Source organism: Sinohyriopsis cumingii, chromosome 9 (assembly GCF_028554795.1).
Source record: "Sinohyriopsis cumingii isolate HCF-2022 chromosome 9, ASM2855479v2, whole genome shotgun sequence".
Classification (NCBI taxonomy): Eukaryota; Metazoa; Mollusca; class Bivalvia; order Unionida; family Unionidae; genus Sinohyriopsis; species Sinohyriopsis cumingii.
The window spans coordinates 95,614,452-95,638,950 of record NC_142969.1 but is presented as its reverse complement, the minus strand read 5'-3'; the positions used below and the strand labels follow the sequence as shown (position 1 = coordinate 95,638,950).

At 33.0% G+C, this 24,499-nt stretch overlaps 1 protein-coding gene across 4 annotated transcripts in view; it reads left to right on the top strand.

Annotated features, from left to right (window-relative positions):
• LOC149792282 (cubilin-like) overlaps positions 1–11,318 on the top strand; it is a 273,994-nt gene extending 262,676 nt beyond the window's left edge. Inside the window, exons 15-18 of one of the 4 annotated variants that reach the window (XM_089970839.1) lie at positions 1,429–1,545; positions 2,940–3,044; positions 7,033–7,056; positions 9,313–9,414. In XM_089970839.1, coding sequence (XP_089826965.1) covers positions 1,429–1,545; positions 2,940–3,028 — 206 coding nt within the window. In that variant the 3' untranslated portion in view covers positions 3,029–3,044; positions 7,033–7,056; positions 9,313–9,414. Of the gene's footprint in view, positions 1–1,428; positions 1,546–2,939; positions 3,045–7,032; positions 7,057–9,312 lie in introns of all 4 variants that reach the window. The other 3 variants (XM_089970836.1, XM_089970838.1, XM_089970837.1) reach the window with 3 other exon arrangements.
• Positions 11,319–24,499: the final 13,181 nt, after the last annotated feature.

Below are 24,499 nucleotides of genomic sequence, written 5' to 3'. Positions count from 1 at the left end.
TTCACTTTTGACAAATCCCTACCGATCACCTTCAGGGCATAAATCCCTACAGATCATCTTCCGAACATTCTTGCCAAATCCCTACAGATCATTTTCATTCTTGCCAAATTCCTACAGATTATCTTCATTCTTGACAAATCCCTACAGATCATCTTCATTCTTCACTAATCCATACAGATCATCTTCATTCTTCACAATTCCATACAGATCATCTTCAGTACATTCTTGACAAATTCCTACAGATTCTTTTCATTCTTGACAAATCCCTACAGATCATCTTGATTCTTGACAAAGCCCTACAGATCATCTTCATTCTTGACAAATCCTTTCATAACCTCTTCATTCTTGACAAAGCCCTACAGATCATCTTTATTACTGACAAGTACTTATAGCTCATCTTCAGAGCATTCTTGACAAATCCATACAGACCATCTTCATTCTTGACAAATCCCTTCAGACTATCTTCAGAGCATAAATCGCTACAGATCATTTTCTTTCTTGACAAATCCCTACAGATAATCTTCAAAACATTCCTGAAAAATCCCTACAGGTCCTTATCATTCTTGACACATCCCTATATAACATCTTCATTCTTGACAAATCCCCACAGATCAACTTCAAAGCATTCTTGACAGATCCCTACAGTTCATCTTCATTCTTGACAAATTCCGATAGATCATCTTCATGCTGGACAAGTCACTACAAATTATTTTCATTCTTGACAAATCCCTACAGATCATCTTCAAACTATTTTTGACAAATCCCTACAGATCATCTTCATTCTTGACAAATTCCAACTGATCATCTTCATTCTTGACAAATCCCTACAGATCATCTTCAAAGTATTCTTGACAAATCCCTACGCGCCTTTGAGTGTTGGAATATAATGGTTGACCTCTAATAAGCAGTACTGACTACATTGAAAATGGCAGCTCAGTACTAACTCGAGTTTTCGCGTCTTGCAATAATCGCAGGTCAATGACTGCACCCACAACTCACAAAAATAGATGCCTCAGCTTTAGCTTGCATTGTTTCTTCATAGAGAAAGCAAGGTCGATCCTGTGTCGCCATATGCCTTGTGTACACACTCTAAATATATAACACTGCTGATGTCTCCCATAGATGTTTGAACATTGGAACAGATCGGTTATCACATTGCTTATGTCTTTGAACTTTGACTTTTATTAAATGCATGATGATGACCTTTATTACGTTCATTGATTAAAAAGGGCAGATATAACCAAACTTAAAAGGTGCAAGAGCCAATATGTCACATAGCGAAATGATTTAATCCAGTTTTGAATGATTTTCTTCCTGGCATAGATTTTGTGTAAGTAGTATAAGCATTTTCATCGGAGTTTTAGTAATAGTTGCAGACGCACGTGCATCACTTTTTTGTTACTTTAATTAAATTCCAATATTTTGAAGGAACGTGTTATGGATTCAAATGCCAGACAAGTGGGTACTGTATATCTTCAGACCTTAGGTGTAACGGTTTACCTAATTGTGGATTTGGTACGAAGATTGACGATTCTGATGAAATATGTAAGTATATAATGATTTCAGTCAACTATACCATGACTTGTTAACAAAATTGTTTATTGTATCTGCGTCAGGTAGTTGTGCATGTATCGACACAACTTTGAATAGCCCTGAAATAAAACTCTAGTTGTACAGTGGAATCGTCTAACGAGACCCTTAAAAAAAATCCAAAATCTGGTCTCTGAAGACCGGTCGTTATTTAATGTGAGTCCAACAGCAATGATACAAAGTAGAGATTCAGCTTATGTGATCTATTAAGCAGGAGGTCGCTTTAAATGGGTGGTATTAAACACGTTCGTCTTTAACATGAAATGCTTATGTAGGATGTATATAATACATCTCACATAGAATTGTATCTGATATTCGAGACATTAAATGTGGACACATTTCATATACAGCACATATAGAGAACTCATCTTACGTAGGACACATAAAGAATGCATCAGCTGCTATACGACCATTTGATACAGGATACATTTAATACAGAACACATCATATAAACATAGCTCACACATCTCATTTAAGACATCTCATTTAGAACAAATCATATAGACACATCTATTACATCTCGTATACGACACATCTCATACAGAACACATCTCATATATAGACACATCTCAAACATCTCATATAAGACAAATCTCATAGAACACTTCGTATATACACATCTCACACATCTCATCTAAGATACATCTCACAAAGAGCACATCATATAGGCACATCTTAAACATCTCATATAAAACGCGTCTCATATGTCACACATTTCATACACAACACTTCTTTTTCTGATCTATGTCACTGTATATCGTAATAAGCACATGACAGACTGGAATGTGCGGATGAAATAAATATGCTAATAAAATTGTTACCCTATTGTACTCAGCTCACATATTTTGATATTTTATTTTCCAAAACGAATCCTAAAATCATTCCCCTCCTACCAAACTTTGTTATGAGTGGAAGGAAGAGATGGGAGAGAGCGTTGTAGACACATTAATATCATTATTTACTAACAAATCTCACATTTGTCTTTGACATTGTTTTTATTTGCATCATCGTAAGTTAGGACGCAGTTCTTTGAGTAGTAGCCAAGCTTTCTGGTGCAAACATTTTTCACAGTATTTTGCTTAATACTTTTTGTGATTTCTCCTGCAAAATTTACTAATAACTATGATCGAATAGTTTATACAAAGTGTTGATTTTTGTATGTCATTTAGAAACTAGGAGAATCTGTAGTAATTAGACTTTCGGTGCAAATAGATATTGGCTTGAATTTTGTTAAGCTTGCTCCCAGAACAGTTACATGTATGAAGTCAGTTGTTTCTAATAGAAGCAGTGTATGTAATTTCCATAACAAGTATTTTCTTTTATCTTCGCATCTTCTCTTTCTTTATCAGGTGGGGTGGGAGTAGTCACCCCTGTCGTGTTGTTTGTTTTGCTGTTTCCACTCTTGTCTCTAATGGTAGTAAATTATTTCGTGTCGTAATTTGACCATGGTGGAGGTAAGACGTTTATTGTGTACGAAAAGCCAATTCAGTGAGAATGCGGTGCTTTTAATTGCTAACATCCAGTGCACGATTTAGAAACACCCTGTATAAACGCTACCAATTAGCTGTATCGGACTGGTAATATATCGAACTAGATGGATAGTATTAGGGGATTTAAACTCAGTGCAGACACGTATTAATTGCAAAGCACATTAATCATGTCGTTTTTATTCCAAGTGTATCATTATTGGAACCATGGAAGATTGGACGGATCTGAAAACGTTCATCAATTATGATTACGTATTCTTCTTCTGTCAACTAACAATACTTTACCTATCACATCAGTATTGCTTAGTTTTGTACATATAGTAAAATCAGACCAATCTAATGGGCCTTTATGGTTTGTGTGATCCATCGCTCTTGTCTTATTATAAAACTATGCGACTACAATCAAATCGTTTGACTCTAAACCTATTAGTCGTGCATTGGCAAGATCTGGAAGAATCCCTTGTGAACATTTTCTCGAATTCTGACTGACCAGTTGAATACCAGATGTAAGGAATATGTGAAGACTATGTGAATCAGTTACATTTACGCCAGTAGCCAATGTAGCTTGAAAACAAATGACGACCTGCGCCAATTCAGAATATGCCAATGAAAGTGTCGACGAGTTTGATTTAAATAAAAAGTGGAGAGAGAAACGAGTATTTGTTGCTTGATTAAGAACATTGATTGCGGTCACACATACTATATACTATTTCTAGAATGTATAAATTTGGGGTATTAGATCACCCAACTTGGGTACCGCCATTTTCTTCTGTTATAGTCGTAAATCTTCATTGTTTTCGTTTGTTGTCTTGTGTGCCAACTGGAGTCTGTAAGTTGATAGAAATGTTGCCAAAAAATGATCTGCGATGAGATGTTGTCAAACTTACGTTGTCTTTAACTGTAACGGATTAGAAAGGTCTAATTTGTATTCGCATTGGGTTTTCAATTTACAATTATTTTGAACAAACGATCCCTGTCTTAAGGTTGGTTATATCAGGCTCCATGACAGCAATATTCTTACAAGATTGGTATGTCACATACGATAAGACTGTTGTCAACTAATCCTTTGTCTGATCCCTGGTTAGCCGTTGTTTAAATTGTTTCCTAATTTGTATTAGATCTGCAGTCTGCAATGGAAATCAGGCTTTTTAACCATTCAGGTTATGCTAAGACTTATCACTGAGATCCATGCATTTTACTTATTAACTTGCATTTAATGGCAGTGTGAATTGGAACTAGATTAATTAGCAATTAATTGGAATGTGACTTGTAATTAGTTGCGCTTCATTAAACGTTTCTATCTCACACTTATAGATTACCTTACAAGGAATATTCCATTTAGCGACGGATGTTTAGTTTTATATTTTTCGATTTTGTTCTCATATATTCAAAACATACACGACTGACTATATTCTGTTCAATTTCTTCAAGTTTCAGCTTCTCAAAAATTTGAAAAGATTGTTAATAATTTGATTTGTTCGTGAGACAAAGCTTTGCTTACACAGGTAGACAGTTTCTGGGGAACTAAATATTTTAACTCATCGCATTCCTCGTTTACGGCAGAGTAATTAGTCTAGATTTGAAAATTGAATTAAAGTTTTCACTCAGGTCAAGGATGGTACTTCGTGGGTTTGCAGCTACAATATTTCCAAAACTAGTTTAACTTGTAACCCGAGATGCCGTTTTAACAACCACTTTGGGAGACTAGAAATTCTGATACAGTTTTAGTTTGATGTCTTCTTGGTTGTATATGAAAATTCTTCCTCTCAGACTTCCAAAGACCCCAAAACGACAATCTCAATAACATTCCTCCTCCACATCTCCGTCGCCAGGTGGCAACTACAAAATTGCTGACTTTGGTCTATGCCAGTGATAAACATGTACTCCACATCTGGCTAGGTCCGTTGCCGGAGGATATTACAGCTATTTCGGCACGGAGTGATGAATGGTCTTCAACGGATGTTGTAAACCACTCCATCGTGACTGAGCCATCTGTTTGCCTTCATAGCTTCAACATTCCACGACATTTGTGGACCACGCTGAACTGTTTCCGGACAGGACAGATGCGTTTTGCAGTCAACCTTGTACGATGGGGCCAGGCCACTGACTCTTCCTACAGCTGTGGAGCTCTGCGGGCCTCGTCACACATTGTGAATAACTGCCCACTGACAAAGTTCCCTGGTGGACTGTAGGCTCTGCACCTTGCTGGTGATGTTGCTGTTAAATGCTTGAGAATGTACAGCACAAGATAAATAATAATAATGATAATAATAATAATAATAATAATAATAATAATAAAAAGGCCATCTCGAATATCGTGTTATATCGAGATGGGGTTTTCACTAAGATATATTATGTAGATGGTTATGCATGTGGGGACGTGAGATCAAGCTTGATTAAATTGAATTGTATAAGTTATTTCCCCCTAACATTATTACTAAAATGTAGTAGGCTTAATCGGATTATTTACGTATTTTCTGGTTTTTCTTAAATAATAGAAAGTTTGATGAAGAACATATTAGCTATTAATAGGTTAAAAAAGTCATGTAATTTTATTTAATTTTACAACTGTAATGATATGGTATTTAGGAAATGGAAAATATACTAATCCAGACTGAAAAAGGATGTATAGATTTATAACTATTGTAAACTCTTGACGTATGCGCATTGTCTCCAGGAAATAAATGAACAGGGTGGCTATTCAGTACATTCAGCCTTGACAGTAGCTAGGTCCAACATTTGCCAGTATAGTACACACGACCTTTATGTTATTTTCACTGCAATTTAGGGAACTCTGCATGATGATTATATACTGTACACACGTGGTACAAAATCCATGTATTGTATTGTACACATGTGGTACAATATCCATGTATTTTCATTTGCTGCCTATTACAGGCAACTGCAAATTTCGATTGTTTTCACGGATAATATAGTTATTTGCATCCGACTGCGCGCTATCCAACCCTGCAGGCACCATCGTTTACATTCAGCGTAAATTGGGACAAATGTAGAGATAACATTTTTCTTGTCATTTAAGCACTAAACGCTTGCAAAAGTTTGGGCTTTGCAAGTGTGTAGTTAACGTTATGTTCATATCATTATATTAAGTATAGAAAGAGATATAGCTGTTTATCTAGTTTAGTATCTATATCATTATATGATATTTAGAAAGAGATACTGTTTTGTATCTAGTGTATTATGTATTCAATAAATTACGTAAATAGTAAATCTTAAACATCTAAAAAATAAACTTTGGTACTAATCCATATAATTCAATCGTACGGAATAGTTCATCAAAAATCCAGTCAAATATTTCCACATAAACGCCAATATGTATATACAACGATAACTTGCAAAACAAACGCGAAAAGGTACCGCCGGCTATTTCCTTTAGTGACGACTTTTCCGAAAACTCTACCACCATGGAGATGTAGATGAACCTCTCTTCCATCAGCCCAAATAGTTACAAGTGATGTGAGTAAGCGATGAGTGCAGGGATTTGAGCGTATAACAAGTAACTCTTCTCCGGGACACGAATGCGCAGGTCAAAAGGTCATCTACCACAATGCGGAGGTTTGGGAGATAAAAAAGTGTCATTACGTTTTAGACATCAAAATATGAGGAGGAATAAATATATCAGTCCGTTTCGTATTAATTGACTTATCCCAACACATTCAGATATAGCATTTAGAAATAATGAATTTTATTTGAAACTTATAATTCCTTGTCTGTAACGATTAATTAGCAGGTGTTGTTATTCTTTCATATTTAGTTCGATTGTCTTCCAGATAGCTCATCCACTTTTGGATTGGCTGAAAATTTTCATAAATAAACATGAAACTAATTTTCGAAGTTCATTGCACTCTAATCTGTGTGAATGTACCTAAGAATTGGATCAGTACCTTCGTAGGTTAATTAATAAATTGACACGTTATTTTCATTTTATAAACAGGCTCTGATGCAAATATTTCACTGGGTACGTAAATGAAACTCAACTTTTAAAACGACTATATTAAGATAACTGTTGCTATGTATTTGTGGTTTTGCGTTTCAGTCCATGAGCACTAACTTCAACCACATTTTAACAGAAATGGAACGCAGCCTTAACTCTTTTTGTGCCTAATTTATCTCCTTACATGTGCATATATGGACTGATAATTTGGGGGGTACAATGCTGTCATCAATCAAATTCTAAGATCTAGGCCGTTTATTGTCTTTATATGTTACCCTTGTTTTTGTACTGAATGTCGCTTTCAGGTTTTCTTTACTTTTTATTTACGTGACACCACCATGCTTTTGGGATCAATTAGTTTGCCCATATTGGAATTGTCCTAATTGTTATTATATTTGAAAATGCTTTTGTTTAAACCTTACAGAATTTTTACTTTTATGTACTGTCTTTGTCACATTTCCCATGATGTGTGTAAGATAGTTTTATCTATTTGCTTTTAATCAAGAGAACAAAATCTACTTCACTATAACAAAAGTAAATGTGTAAATGAAAAATATTTTGAAGGAAAATAATTAAAAGGAACGTAAATCTTTGGTTAGAATTTCTTTCGACATAAATAAAGTCCTTACCATTTTTAATACAACGCATAATCTACTAATGTACAATGTTTCTGACAGTAGAAATGGGTCAAACTGCAGTGAAAATTGTTTTCTAGAAGTACAGAAAGTAAACACAATTTTAGGATATAACTGAAAACTTGATATTTGCAAACAAAAGAGCAAACACAAAAGGACAATTTCAGAAGAAGTTGCTTGACATATTGAAAAATATATACAGCAAAGACCACACTAAACACATATGTTGTAATATACGGTCGACGATAATACATGAGGATTTGTATATTTGTATATATTTTTGTGTTAATAAACGTGTTGATATCCTTGGTAAGAAAAAGTATACTTTTTTATTTCTAAATACTACTGTTGTCAGTTTTGGGTTTTTTAAATGTTCTACTTCTATATTGTAATACATGAAGAAAGACAATGCGTAACCTTACCGTATATGCTTACAAAAACGAGCCATCATGCTTCAGACCTAAAGCCACAGTAGATATATCATGTTGATTGGATCTTTGTTATTGAACGCTATGAGTCATGAAGTTAACTTCGTGTAGATATGAATACATGAATACGTGCGAAAAGAGAAAAGCACTAATTTAGGACTATTAAATTACGTTGATATGAGACTAATACACACACATGCAGACACAAGGAATTTGTTACGGCAGTATGCATAGTAGGACAACTGGGACAAAATTCCGCAATCCCACAACAGTGGGGGTGCCCACCGCCGAATAATTTTTTTCTGTAATTCATAGGGGACTATTGAAGAATTCGTTATAGAGCCCACAAATCCTGTTCGCGGTTCTGGTAGTATTACGTATAAGAAAAATAAAACTTGACTCGTTATAAAATCATATACAGCATGTGTAGTGTGAAGCATGTGCATGAAAATATCAGCTAACTAGGCGCACATGCATAACTGTAACGAGCCAATGAATTCAATAATCTTTGCATGGCGTTAACTCAACCATAACCATTTATCTCATCTCAAATCATTATGTATTCACTAATTTCTCATTTTTCTTTTGCCAAATCAGAAAATTCAACCCATGTAAAATGCTGTTCATTTGAAAAGTTTGAAATTTTGTTGAATGCTGTTATTTTCCTGCACTCTTTAAATATCGAAAGTTTAAATGTCTTATCATTGTGGACTTTAAATGCTGATTACTAGGTTTTACTTTAAAAGGTCATTAGCAATCCAACCTTTATTTTGAAATTTTTTAGAGGTTAATTGTTTGAAATCATTGGTGGAAAATAAAAATGATTTTACAGTATTTCAAGAAAAGAACATAAATTATGAAAATTAAAGAGACGGCTTAATTGAATGAAACAGTTCTAACGTGTGGTTGAATCTGACATTTAAATAAATAAAGACATTTTTGAGTTCCTTAACATCTGTGTACGATTTTCAAGTTTTTTCTTCCTCGGGTATCAAGGTAATTAAAATCATCTCATATATGGTATTTTAAATTTATTGATTTCTTCTGTCATGCTTTAAATTTAATATTTCTGTTTTAATTTAACTAAACTCAATTTTTCCTATTAGAATGGACCTCTAGATACCTTATAGATCTTAGACATATGAATTTGAATATACATTTATTTCATTCTGTGATGTGTTTTTATTCCACATTTAAACTATATATATATTTAACAGGTCCGAAACAAGCTGGAGCACAGGTTCTTCATATTGCTATTGGGACATCGATATCGGTGTTTTTCTGTGTGGTCTTACTCATATGTGGTGTTTACCATAGGAGAAAGTTTCGGACAAGAGACAGACATTCTCCTGATCACGATCATGTGGAGGTACGCTACGTTGCGGCAAATACTTCAGGTAGCAATACAACAGACAGGTTACTCAGTGTCGATCAGAAGCTTGACCACACTGACCAGATATTACCACAGCCTTCTTCAGATGAAGCTGACAATAGACCTAATCATCATTCTCAGGAACATATAGACAATAAGCATCCCCGTCCAGTTAAAACTCCAAGATTACAGAAAGTGTCCATAGTATGATACAAGGAGACCTGTAGTGAAGTGTTGTGAGCAATATTCAATAAATTCCGCATTGCGTGTTGATATATCACCCATCATTATAATCAATCATTCAGCATGAGGATGGTTTCATTATGGTTTCATTATGGTGTCATTATGGTCCTCTAACAGGACAGTAGTAATATGGACTTATGGAAAAAGGACTATGATCTATCTCATACTCTCACGATCTTTTAGTGTAGATATCACACACACACACACACACACACACACACATATATATATATATATATATATATATATATATATATATATATATATATATATATATATATATATATATATATATATATATATATATATATATATATATATCTTTTTCTGTAGATACAAATGAACCAGTCATCAACTAGTTTCATTTACTGTAGATACAAACGACCCCATAATCACAAATTTCTATTCTTATAGAAAAATGACGTATATCATTTAAATCGATTGACACTTTATTTAAAATATTATTCTACTGAAGCACATTGTAAATATATTTTCCAATGTTCTGTTTCATTTTCATGTCTGTAAAACATCGGTAACGGTATTGAACTAACTGATGTTTCCTTCATAATGGACACATCAATTTAAACAATCAGTACTGGCTCCTTTCCAGCTGTTACTAAGTCAAATCTTTGCAGAAACAAAATATTTTCTTTAGACACATAATTCATTTTCTTCATTATGGCGATGATAATGATCATGTCGATATAGTCTTTAGGACAATAATCTAAAATCTGCAATATATCCATTTCACGTACAGTTTTTATGGGCATCGACGCAGACATTTTGTTAAAATCACGTACAGCTTTTTATTGGGTATCGACAAAGAGCTTTTGTTCAAATAGCGTACAGCTTCTTGTTCGGTATTCACCCATATTTTATCCAAATCAAATAAATTTTGGTGGACATCTACACAGACCTTTTATCCACAAAAAAATCCCGTAAATTTTATAGGCATCGGCACAGACATTTTACGCAAATCACAAACTAGCTTTTCATATGGCATAGACATATATATATATATATATATATATATATATATAATACAAATCACGTGCTGTTTATGTCGACATCGACACATAATTGCTTTTGTAAATGAAATACAATTTTTATGAGGAAATACGCATACCTTTTATCCAAAATGAAGTACAGTTTTTATGGGCATAAAGACAGACATTTTATCCAAATGACGTACTGGTTTATGGGCATAATGACAGACATTTTATCCAAATGACGTACAGATTTTTTATGGGCATAAAGACAGATATTGTATCCAGATGACATAGTATTTTATGAGCATCGACATAGTTGCTTTTACAAGATAGCTAAGTGAAGATATTTATGAATGACTGATATTAACCTGAATATCTAATATTGACCTGAATATCTAATATTGACCTGAATACCCAATATTGACCTGAATACCCAATATTGACCTGAACACTTGATACTAACCCGAATACTGATCATAGCATGAACATCTTGTATCAGCCTAAATACATGATATTAACGTTGACCGTAAGAAGAAAAACTAAGCAACATGTAGAAACTTGTCAATCTAGAGGAGAGGATAACGTTAGAAACCGTTTCCTGACACTATATATATATATATATATATATATATATATATATATATATATATATATATATATATATATATATATATATATATATATATATATATATATATATATATGTGTGTATATATATATATATATATATATATATATATATATATATATATATATATATATATATATATATATATATATATATATATATATATATATATATATATAACTCTGTACTTAGATGATGGAAAATATCTCAATACCACGAATCACCAACTGTATCGTTTTTATGTGTACGGTAACAATGTAGTTTTTTGAGTAATTTATCTTTAGTGGCACATCAATTGCATAACTGGGAAAAAACACACACACACACACACATATATATATATATATATATATATATATATATATATATATATATATATATATATATATATATATATTGATACTTTACGATCCTTCATTGGAAGAGTTAGAAAAGCCTGAAGCGTTTATATGTGAATGGAACATGACGACCATTACTTTCGATCTTAGTCTACTACTATCATTCATGACGCGAATTGGAAATAATTAACATTAGCAAATAAGATGTTTTCGTTTCCTTTTGTTGGTTTTAATTGCACTTTTAACATAATGATGGCTTTATCGGCCTATACTGTCTACCACCTTACAAATATATATATATATATATATATATATATATATATATATATATATATATATATATATATATATATATATATATATTGAAATGATACTATGATACTAGTTTGATATCTATGTATGTAATCTATTGACTTAAGTAAAAGTACAAAATAATAATGTCCGATAAATTTTATAGCAGTTGTTTTTACATTGAAAATAATTTTATTAAATGTCGAAGTTTCTTTCTCAAAAATGGTTTTCTTTGTTCCAAAACCGCTTATTTCAAAAACATTTTGAATGAAACTGAGATAATTTAAAATTGGTCAAATGTAACGATTTCGATTTAACAGTTAATTAATTTCCATTTGAGGAATTTGATTCGCTAATTATATTTCAAATGAAATACTATATACTGTATACCAATCTTATCAGGATAAATTGGTTTGCCAACTTGTTTGCTCTGGAATTGTATTTTAGTTCATGAATCGTGTGCTGATGTATATGTTTTCAGCTTTGTTCATTCACTATATTAGAAAATCTGTGTTGTACAATTTTATTTCATAACATAAATTATTTGTACCTATTCAGGCGTTGTTTGCGATATAAAAGTTTGTTTTACATTTTGTCCTTTTGTTTTCTGAAGCACCCGCAATTAAAGAAATCACTTATCTAATTTTTACATACACGAAACAGAATATTATTTCTTTCAGTTAGGAAATTCACTTATAGATCTAGGTCTTTGATGTAATACAGTATTTATCCTTAGGTATCGACATACATATTTTCACACATTTAGAAATACTCAGTACCTTATATATAAAATCGATAAGCAAATGGCATTTTAAAAGTATTTTCACATGTAGTTATCTACTGAAGTGTCCAGTAGTACCTGTTACATTTATATTGAACTAGTAATTAGTTTGTATTTGCTATATGTTAATTTCATGTCAGTTTTTATGGGACATATATCTTCATATTATAAACACGGTTATGATATTGAAGAAGTCTTTTTAGGATCTGAATAGGATCATCCCCCAGGGCCACATTTCTGCACCAACAGAGGGCCCTTCATTTGACACAGTTTTTAAACAATGATAGTCCTGGATTAGAAATCGAGGGCCACCCGAGGCCTGCCCGAGATAATACCACTATCATATCTTTTAGTTCAACGATGTTTGCATCGATATGACTTTGTAGATAAAATTCAAAATCATTAACGTTCGTTTTAGGCTCTCGTTGACAACGATTAATTTTGTTTTAAATCTTCATTTGTCATCATTGTTGTTACAAAGCAAGTTACATGTCTTTTCAAAGTCTGAGATAGTGGTCTTTTATACTTTGAACATATGAAAGACAAAATTCAGTTATTGTGATTGGCTTTTATACGATTGGAATTTTCCTTTCAACAATACGTAACACGTATTTGCTGGGAATGATTGCTATTGAAATCCGTTCACTGCTTCTTTAAACAAAATTGCAATTAATCTTTTTAAACATTTTAAAAGTTTTTATTTGATAATACAATGTTTTGTAAAGCGAATGTATGTAGTAAACTGAACTGCGAGATAATCGAAATTAATTATTCCTGTCAAGATATATGTTCTGCGTCAATTGAAATGTTCAAGAACGAGGAGGGTACTGATATATATACTAAGAAGCTTATGATTTCTTCCCTATCATAAGTGCCTAGTTTATTCTCAAGTATACATTTTTTAAAAAAAAAAAGTTTTGATGAAACAGATCAGATGCGTAAGCAATTACTCGATCATTTTCTTGTACATATCTTCATTTCCATGGTGACGGCGTTTTGAACTTGTGGTACATGTAATAGGAATCTCCCTACTCGATGTCTACGTTGCCACAAGTGTCTCAGTATTGAATTTTTATATGTTTTAATGAATATTTTACAGTTTTACGACAGTGTTGTTTTGCCCCATGATCAGATTCCAGAAATTTAGATGTTTAAAAGAAAGTTTTCATTTCTAGTATTAATCACCCTATTTTTTTAAATGATTACCGTTCAAAGTAATATTTACCATCCGTACTAAACCATTTAGTCAATAGTATTACAAAGGCCTATTGGTGGCCATAGCAACTCTCTAGTAACATAAACACTAAAGAGTTATATTCGTACCAAACTTCAGTAGCGAACGCAACTGTTCTGTTTTCACAGCAATCACTTGTATTTTAGTCATTATATTGCTGTTATGTATCTCATTAATTACGTATTTTTGTCTCAAAATGTGATACATTCAGAAAATTCTAATATAGTTACATGAGTGCGGAAAGTATTTTGTAAGCCTGTGTGTTAGTAAATATATTTGTATAGTGCATTTTAGAGACCGTTGCATACCTAGTGTATTTAAAAGTAAGCGTTTTGTTAAAATAAAACGATTTTTTATATATTTGTTATGACCATGAGTTATTTTTTCGCTTTTATTGATTCTCTTTATATGTATGTTTACCCTTGTCCCCTATCGTTGTGTTTACCGTAACCATCATAGATCGAAACTTCTTAAACATACATTATGGAAATTTGTAATGCTAAACTTGTATTATACTTTCAAGGTATTGCTTGGTGTTTGACTCGAAAACATATACCTTTGAGAAAGACATATGTAATCTGTATATTTATGTGTAGGAGGAGCGTGATTAATATCCAAGCAATCATTTGTAAAATTAAGTCAACATAATACACAAGAAACGTGTAGACATACAAATCGGAGAAAACTATTACAGTATGATAGGACATCTACGCCTGTCATAGTACCATGAAAGTGTGTTTACTAATTAATAATCAGTTATATTGCCGCAAGTTCTTTCATTGCGTTAATGGATTCAACAAATTACACAAATGAGCGAAGAGTTTCTTTTTAAGTAGGTTTAGAACGTATCTGAATTAAATTTCGACAATTTTCAATATATTATTAGTCCGTGGCATAGATAGATCATTTACTGCATATGTTGTTTCCGAACACCATCCCACTCTTGCAAAGTTATGTCCTCTCTTATATTACTTGTTTAGGCTCGAATAAACAGGAACACAAGAAAGAGTGGAAGCACAAAGCTTTGAAAAAATATATAATTTATTTCCCTGGAACATTTTGTAAAAATGAAAAAGAAACGAACTTACGGTTAAGAATAATCCACGAATAAAATTTTTGAAGTCCTAGTAACAAAATATTCGAACGATTTCAAGTGCGAGTCCCGACGAAGAAGGCAAGATGAAGACGATGACGTATGCATTAATCTGTAGTGTTGAAGTCTACAGTTCCTTACAGAAACAAGAAATACCACTCCGGCTTTGGATATCTGAATAAAGTTTTATATGAAAAAAAATTATCCATGTTCAACAATTCCATAGGAGCACAATTATTTTCCAGGTAAAAAGAAAAATTAATCCTCTTGAATCCAAGTAATTTTAAAAAATTCCAAACAGCACAACATACAACTTCCATTGTAACAGCTCAACAAACACAGAAAATATCTCTCCAAAAAAAGGTTATAACGTATTCTAACACGCAAAATGGGGGTAACGTGATTATGTTCCATAACCTAGTCGAAATTATGTAGTTGATAAAGATCACGAACACCCAGTGTGGCCCTGACGAAAATCAATCATTTTACATCTTAAACACGTAATCCCGTCATGACCTCGACAACAACCAATCAATTTCAAGTACAAATCGAACTTAATTACGTGGCTGCTACTAATTTTGAATCAAGGCTAGGATCTATATCAACACATAGTGTCTATAAAACGAACAGTCAAGGTCAAACTATTTTCTGGAAAAAGTATCATCTCCGGTGAATTAACATTACAATAGTATGTGATGAAAGATATTTTTTTAAAACTGTCAAACAATTAAGTTGAAATATATATTAAATCAGATATAATTAAATCAAATATACATTAACACTTCCCACATAAAAGAAAAGAAAGATTTATACATAAAGCTTTCGTTTTACCACATACTAATTATACATGAGGTTAAAAAGAACTCATATAAATTACTTGCCTAGAACATATTGTGGGTCATGGACAAGTTAAACCTATAGACGCTAAGGCCAAGACTATCTCTGAATCCCCTGTGACTGTAAATAAAAAGCAACTGATATTTAGGTATGGCTGGATAATATGGGGAATTTCGTTCCTATTTGTCTATAATTGCTGAACCCCTGACAAATTTAGAGAGTAAAAAAAAGAAGCTTCTTTGGACCGAAAAATGTGAGGAGGCTTTTGACAAGTTAAAAGCCATAATTGATAGCGCGCCAGTTCATACAGCTCCAAATTTCAGCCAGTCATTGAAATTGTCTGTTGATGCAAGTGATTTTGTGGTTGGCTCAGTTTTGATTCATGAAGATAAAAATGGTGTTGATCATTCAGTTTGCTATTGTTCTAAAAAATGAATTAAGCATCAACCAAAATTACTCAACAATCGAGAAGGAATGTTTGTCTTTGATATTGACATTGCAACATTTTGAATTATACATTAGTTCAACTTCTTCTTAGGTTATTATGTACAGTGACCAGAACTCCCTTATTTTAATCGGCTAGATAAAAAATAAAAATCAAAGACTACTAAGGTGGCGTTTGTTGTTACAGGAATATGATATTGACACTAGGCACATCAAGGGAAAGATAATTTAATATCAGACGCACAGTCCCGTGTATAACAATGTATTATTTCTTTTGTACACTGTGTGTAATTTAAAAGAGTTTTTAACCTCATGTATAATTAATCTATGGTAGAAAGAAAGTTTTGTCATATAACTCTTTCTTTTTCTTTATGGAGGAAGTGTTCCTGTATTTGATTCAATTTATATTTGATTTAATTTAACTGTTTGTAAGTTGTAAAATCTTGTTATTTGTAATTTCCTTACTTGTCAAAATAATGCAGTTTTTATGTTTACTATTAGACGTAAATATTTCTCGAAAATTCTGGATTGTTGAACCTCATCTTGGAATCTGTTTTGCGTTTCAAGTTACTGTATAACCTTTGTTTATAGAGAAATCTGGGAGTTGGGTTTTTTTCTTTACACTGGAATGTGTCTGTTTTGGCAGATTGGAGTTATAATTTTTATTCCAGTTATATGGATTCTTAAAGATTAATTCTTTTTCCTGGATACATCTGAGTGCTCATACAGAATTCTTGGACAAAGATGTTTATTTAAATTATATTCGGAAATTCAAATACCGGATTATTTTTTACTGTGGAATAAAATAATATGTAGGCGATACAACACCATAAATCTGCAGTTTACGTCATCGCCTTTCATTTTGGATATTTCTTCGGAACTCGAATTGATTTCATTAGAACATTTAATTACTAGGACTTCTAAAATTAATTCGTGGATTATTCTTGAATTATTTTTGGATTTGAGTCTAGAAACCAAAGTTCTTATTTTATCATTTTTTATTGTGCTTTTTCCAGGGATATAAATTATTTATTAAATTTTTCAAAGCTTGTTGTTTCCACCCTTTCTTTTGTTTCTGTTTATTCGAGCCTAAACAAATAACATAAGACCTGGTCCTATTACTCGCTCAGTGTATCTTAGGCGATACATCTCATCACTGCAAGTAAGGTGACTATAAGACGACATGTGGTATTTAGCGGACAACAGCAACACCCTTCCATGTGGTTACTCTACCACCCTGTAGTTTAATTCATGAGAAATAAACCATTACCATTTTGCCCGTTTTGTTATTACAGATATCGCATCTTTTAGGTAGCATCGTATGATCTTCATCAAATATTATATATATAGATCTATTGTCGTCACAATGGATGACAACCAAAGCCCTTGTATTGTTTTAAGATGTTATACTTTTGACCAATTAACAGGATATTTAGTCATGGTTATTACTAACAACCCAAACGAATAGCATGTCATATTTACCACATAAAAGCAGTTTCGTTAAATCCGCAATTTTTAGTCACTCCGTTCCAAGGTATGCACTAATACTTATCAGAAACAAAGTATCATACTATGGTAAACATCAATAAGTAATTCTGAGCACAGATTAAATTTATGGCAAAAATTGATTACAATTATATATTGTTAGATGCAAAAATATTTTTTAAAATTTTAAATCGTGTTACATATACAACTTGGAAAAGCAATTCCATAAAGGTAAAAAAGTACTTATATTCGTTTTGTATCAAGTCTAATGCTAACAGTTTTCTTCCATTATTTGCTAAACCAGGTAGTATCATATTGCTAGATTATTTTGATTGCATAATTATGTCGATGTCAGCACAAAAAAACAGTGATCGTTTCTTTTAACGTTGAAATGGATGTGTTTCTTATCTTATAATAGTTGCAACATAATGCAAAGATAACTACAATATTGATTGGTGTTGGTGTACATTATTGTAATGTACTCTGTTGGAGAGGTTTACGAACACGTCCAGTAAGCAGGGGGTTTTTAATTACCTTTCTATGGAAATCTCAAAAAGGATTACAGATGGACTGACACATGTTGCTTCTGAAGGTATGAGAGAGGGAAATGTTTCGATTCGCAATTTTCATTATTGGTGAATATACTTCGGTCTTGTCATTACAACCTAGTGCTGATTAAGGAACTCATTAGATGCGGGCTGTAATAGACAACAAATCAACATAACTGATCCAATGATAGACAATGCATCACCATAACTGGTCCAGTGATAGACAATGAATCAATATAATTGGTCCAGTGATAGAAAATGAATCAACATAATTGGTCCAATAATGGACAACGAATCAACATAATTTGTCCAATGATAGACAATGAATAAACATAATTGGTCCAATAATGGACAACGAATCAACTTAATTTTTCCAATGATAGACAATGGACCAATATAATTGTTCCATTGATAGACAATGAACCAACATAATTGGTCCAATAATGGACAATGAATCAATATAATTGGTCCAGTGATAGACAATGAATCAACATAATTGGTCCAATAATGGACAATGAATCAACATAATTTGTCCAATGATAGACAATGAATCAACATAATTAGTCCAATGATAGACAAAGAATCAACATAACTGGTCAAATGATGGACAACGAATCAACATAATTTGTCCAATGATAGACAATGAATCAACATAACTGGTCCAATGATAGACAATGAATCAACATAATTTGTCCAATGATAGACAACGAATCAACATAATTTGTCCAATGATAATCAATGAATCAACATAATTGGTCCAATAATGGACAACGAATCAACTTAACTTTTCCAATGATAGACAATGGACCAATATAATTGTTCCAGTGATAGACAATGAATCAACATAATTGGTCCAATAATGGACAATGAATCAATATAATTGGTCCAGTGATAGACAATGAATCAACATAATTAGCCCAATGATAGACAAAGAATCAACATAACTGGTCAAATGATGGACAACGAATCAACATAATTTGTCCAATGATAGACAATGAATCAACATAATTGGTCCAATGATAGACAATGAATCATCATAATTTGTCCAATGATAGACAACGAATCATCATAATTTGTCCAATGGTAGACAATGAATCGTCATAATTTGTCCAATGATAGACAATGAATCATCATAATTTGTCCAATGGTTGACAACGAATCAACATAATTGGATGAATGATAGACAATGAATCATCATAATTGGACCAAAATCACATTCTTATTGAAAGTTTCCAAAAGTGTCCTTGCAGTTTTGCTTTCAACCAGTTTGATAATGCAGTCCGTTAAGAAATGAGATAGAGTACAATTGATCCAACTGTTAACAATCTTAAAACTTTACTGTTTATGGGAATATATTTATTTTTAAATATCATTTTATAGGTCTATATTGAAAATCTATCGCACAAATCCGGGTTTGGCATTTAAACTTATTCTTTCAATAAAACGGACATTGATTAATGAAAACAACATGCAATTTATTATTAGAATTATATAAATACTTTTCTATATTATATCGAGAGTAAAAATGGATGTTATAAATAACAGTTTAGTAAAAATAGTCTTATAATAGTCTTACATAAATAAAATATCATATAATTTATTAAAATAGTTAATTTAAGAAACTAATAGCATATAGCTAATATTGACTTAGATCCTCTTTGTTAAACCAGGATTGAACACCGTTGATAAAATCCAGGTTGATAAAAGATATAATCTATTATTGAATAATGAAAAATTTAAAAAGTAAAAGAACAGAATACTCCAAAACAAATGTAAGTATGTACATGTTTATAACTAATATGCTTAATCTCTGATGGTCTAAATTAGAGCTGCATGTTGACACATTCCTTGTATGCCAACTAAACAATTCATTCTCTTTCCTGTTTGCAATCAAAGTTTTACAATCGATGAAAGAATCCAAAATGCATAAAAGCAAGACAAAACAAATATATCCTAACTTTAACACGGGTGAATTCTGAAGTACTCGTTCTATGATTAAAAATAAAATGTAAACCATTTCAAATTTGTTTGATCCACACATGCAAACTAGATAAGCGAAAACACATTTAAACGTTTTGATGAAACGTTAACAATGGTTACAGATAGATCTATATATGAGTCCCACAAGGATATACCATAGTGAGCCTTGCATTATGGTTTGAATTCTACACGGAATCATCCACTACTACCTCGACAAGAGCTGATACATATAGAATTTTTAAAACGGAATTGAATTAGAACATTATTTGTTAAAACCCATATCAAAAAGTTATAAGGGAAATCCAATAAAAGTTCGAACATGTAATCACTGTTTATCGATAGAGAAAGGAAGAATGGAGAATGTGCATATATAAATAAAAGATTGTGCGGGTGATGAATTTCATAGTCTCCTTGAAAGTAAATATTTCGGAGAACAAAGAAAGCAGCTACTACGCACGCACGTCTATACGAGACCAAATGTACCAAATCTTAAAGAACTAATGTGTTCGGAGAAACATGGTATTTCAAAAAAATTGTCTAAATTGATTGATAGTATTTTATAAAACTTTCGTTCATTTCAAACCGACTGTACTCGCTGTGTTTATTGCTCTTCTGTTTTTCTTTTTTTGTATAACACTTTCATTGTTGTTTTAAAAAAAATATTTTTTATCCGGATGAGAAAAGTACTGTTGATTCATTATTGTAAAATATTTGCTCGAGATTAGTTGGTTTTCCATATTCAGTCGTTTACAACAGTCTTCCCAAACATACCGATGTCCATATAATTAAGTTTCAATATGATATTTTATTGAAGTAATGACTGAAATAATGTAATAATGTTGAGTTATACTGCATGTACTGTGAGAAAATAAAATCGTCCCTGGCTGATGTGCACGCATGCAAACTGAGATACTAATATTTTCCTCGAATATTCAGTATTGTAATATGAGTGTAATAAAGAATTTGTCTTGTCTTGTCATGACCAAACGGGTCTTGCATTGAAAATCTTTATCCAAGACAGTAATTACCACAATGAGTTTGCACATAAATCTAAATTCAATACGAAAATGATCACAAAAGAGTTGTCTTGCATTTATATCTAAATTCAACACAAACATGATCACAGTGAGTCTTCTTGCATTTCAATCTAAAGTCAACACAAAAATGATCACAGTGAGTCTTCTTGCATTTCAGTCTAAATTCAACACGAAAATTATCACAATGATTCGTCTTGCATTTCAATCTAAATTCAACACGCACATGATCACAATGATTATTCTTGCATTTCTATCTAAATTCAACACGAACATGATCACGGTGAGTCTTCTTGCATTGCAATCTAAATTCAACACGAACATTATCACGGTGAGTCTTCTCGAATTTCAGTCTAAATTCAGTACGAAAATGATCACAATGATTCGTCTGCATTTCAATCTAAATTCAACACGAAAATAATCACAATGTTTCGTCTCGAATTTCAATCTAAATTCAATACGAACATCATCACAGTGAGTCTTCTTGCATTTCTATCTAAATTCAGTACGAAAATGATCACAATGATTCGTCTTACATTTCTATCTAAATTCAGTACGAAAATGATCACAATAGTTCGTCTTCATTTCAATCTAAATTCAACACACAAATGGTCACAATGATTCGTCTTGCATTTCTATTTAAATTCAACACGAACATTATCACAGTGAGTCTTCTTGCATTTCTATCTAAATTCAGTACGAAAATGATCACAATAATTCGCCTTACATTTCAATCTAAAATCGACACGCGAATGATCATAATGAGACGTCTTGCATTTCTATCTAAATTCAACACGAAAATAATCACAGTAAGTCTTCCAGCATTTCAATCTAAATTCAGCACGAAAATGATCACAATGATTCGTCTTGCATTTCAATCTAAATTCAACACGTAAATTCCCCCAGTGAGTCTTGCGATTAAATCTGTATTCAACACGGAATTGTCCAAAACGAGATACAAAGAGTGTAGTATCGCTTAACCGGCTTGAAGCAGCTCTTCCATTATTTTTGGTGCCGTTTTCATGATAGATGTGATTGTTGTCTGTCTTCGTCTACGTTATTGTGTTCATCATGTATTGGCTGTTCAGTTCGTATGTATTTCTTCATCTCCTTCTTTTGGAAACGAGAACAATTACACTTTTTCTCAGCTGTCTTGCTCCACTGCCACAACTTCCTTTGCTTTTTAACAAACCGCCATCACGTGATACACGCCAGTCAACCTGCTTTTGCTATGATGGACCTTCATTAATTGCTTTAAATGACCACTCCTTGGCTCTCCACACCACATTGTGCTCTAGACTAAACGAACTGGGACTACATTCATCATTACCTAAATGTAAACAGAAGCGAAAAAAGAAACGTTGTTTCAAAGCTGGCCGGCGTAGAACAGGAAGACGAATTCCAGTTATCTCCCTTATGCCCTTACCGGCTCAACAATTTAAAAATTAGACAGTTAATTTAGATAACCTAATTCAAATCCCTATTAAATCGTCAACCTTTGCGTCAACTATCCAAGAGACACCTCTGCGCATTGCATTATTCAATGCCCAGTGAGTAGGTCCACCGGAAAAGCGCACAGAAATAGTTAATTGTATCAACGACCAGAATTTCAACGTCTTTTTCCTGGCAGAAACATGGCTAAAAACATCAGGCTATGAATCCAAGTGCGCCGATCTAACACCCACTGGTTACTCCATGAAGTCGTTCCCCCGACACTCTCGCGGAGGTGAAATTGCTGTCATCACAAAGAACTCCATGATCAAACATCTTAACCACGCCACAACATTCAATTTCGACAACACATCGTTTGAACTAGTCCAAACCACACTCACACTGGAGCAAAGGTCAGTCCATTTTTTCTGCCTATACCGCTCTCCTCCTAGTAGAAAAATCAAGTTGACTGAATCTCTCTTTTTGAAGCAGTTTCCTAATCTCCTGGACATAGAAATTTGATTGGTGACAACCTGATTATTCATGGAGATTTCAACTTTCACCTTGACTGTCCCGGAAACCCAAACACATAAAAACGCCTGATTCCATTATTGTTTTCAACCTCAAACAGTCAGTTAACCAACCCACCCATACACATGGTCACATTTTAGACTGGATTATTCATAGACCTGATGATAACATTCTACGGTCCTCCCTGGTATCACATGAACTTGCATCAGATCACCTCTGCATTATCAGCCCCTAACCCTCCACCTTTATCTGTTACTAAGAGAAACCTTCGTTTAATAAATAGAACCAAACTAATGCATGACATCCAAGCAAACCTAACAACTTGCTTACCTCCTACAGCAGAACAACTCGATAACATCCTGCGTTCGTTGCTAGACAAACATGCTCCAGCTACCAAGTGCAGAGTATCAATTCAAAAGTATTCTCCATGGTATAGCAGTGTTAGGGACCATCATCGCACTGCTAAAAGAGACCGTCGTAAAGCTGAGGGGCTTTGTCTTTCCACCAGACTCACTACTCATAAGCAAATCTATGAAGCCGCTAAGAAGAATGTCACAAATATAGTCCATGCAGCAACATCATCCCACTACAGTACTAACATCATGGAAAGTTTCAGCTACAAAGAGCGCTTCGAGATTACTAACAAGCTAATGTCAAGGAACAAAGGTACATCACTTCCTATTACCTTCTCTCCAGTCGTCCTTCGGGACATGTTTGCAAATTCCTTCCGCGACAAAGTACAAACCATTAGAGATAAGCTTGACACCACAATTTCAATTGACTCGTCGTAACCATACCGTTGGGATACATAATTTGAGCGACGACCATTAGCAGCATTTGAACCTGTCTCTATGGATTTCGTACGTAGAATCCTGATGAAGAGTGCACCAAACTCGTGTGAACTTGATCCAATTATATCATCACTGCCGCTTGAATGCTTAGATCCAGCATTGCCTTCACTAACTGATGTTATTAATACCTCTCTCTCATCTGGGGAATTCCCATCATTTTTAAAAATGCCATTGTAAAGCCACTGCTGAAGAAATTAACAGTAGACCATAACAATATAAAGAACTACCGCCCAGTTTCTTATCTCCTATTCATATCAAAAATCTTAGAAAAGGTTGCTTTATCCCAGCTTGTAT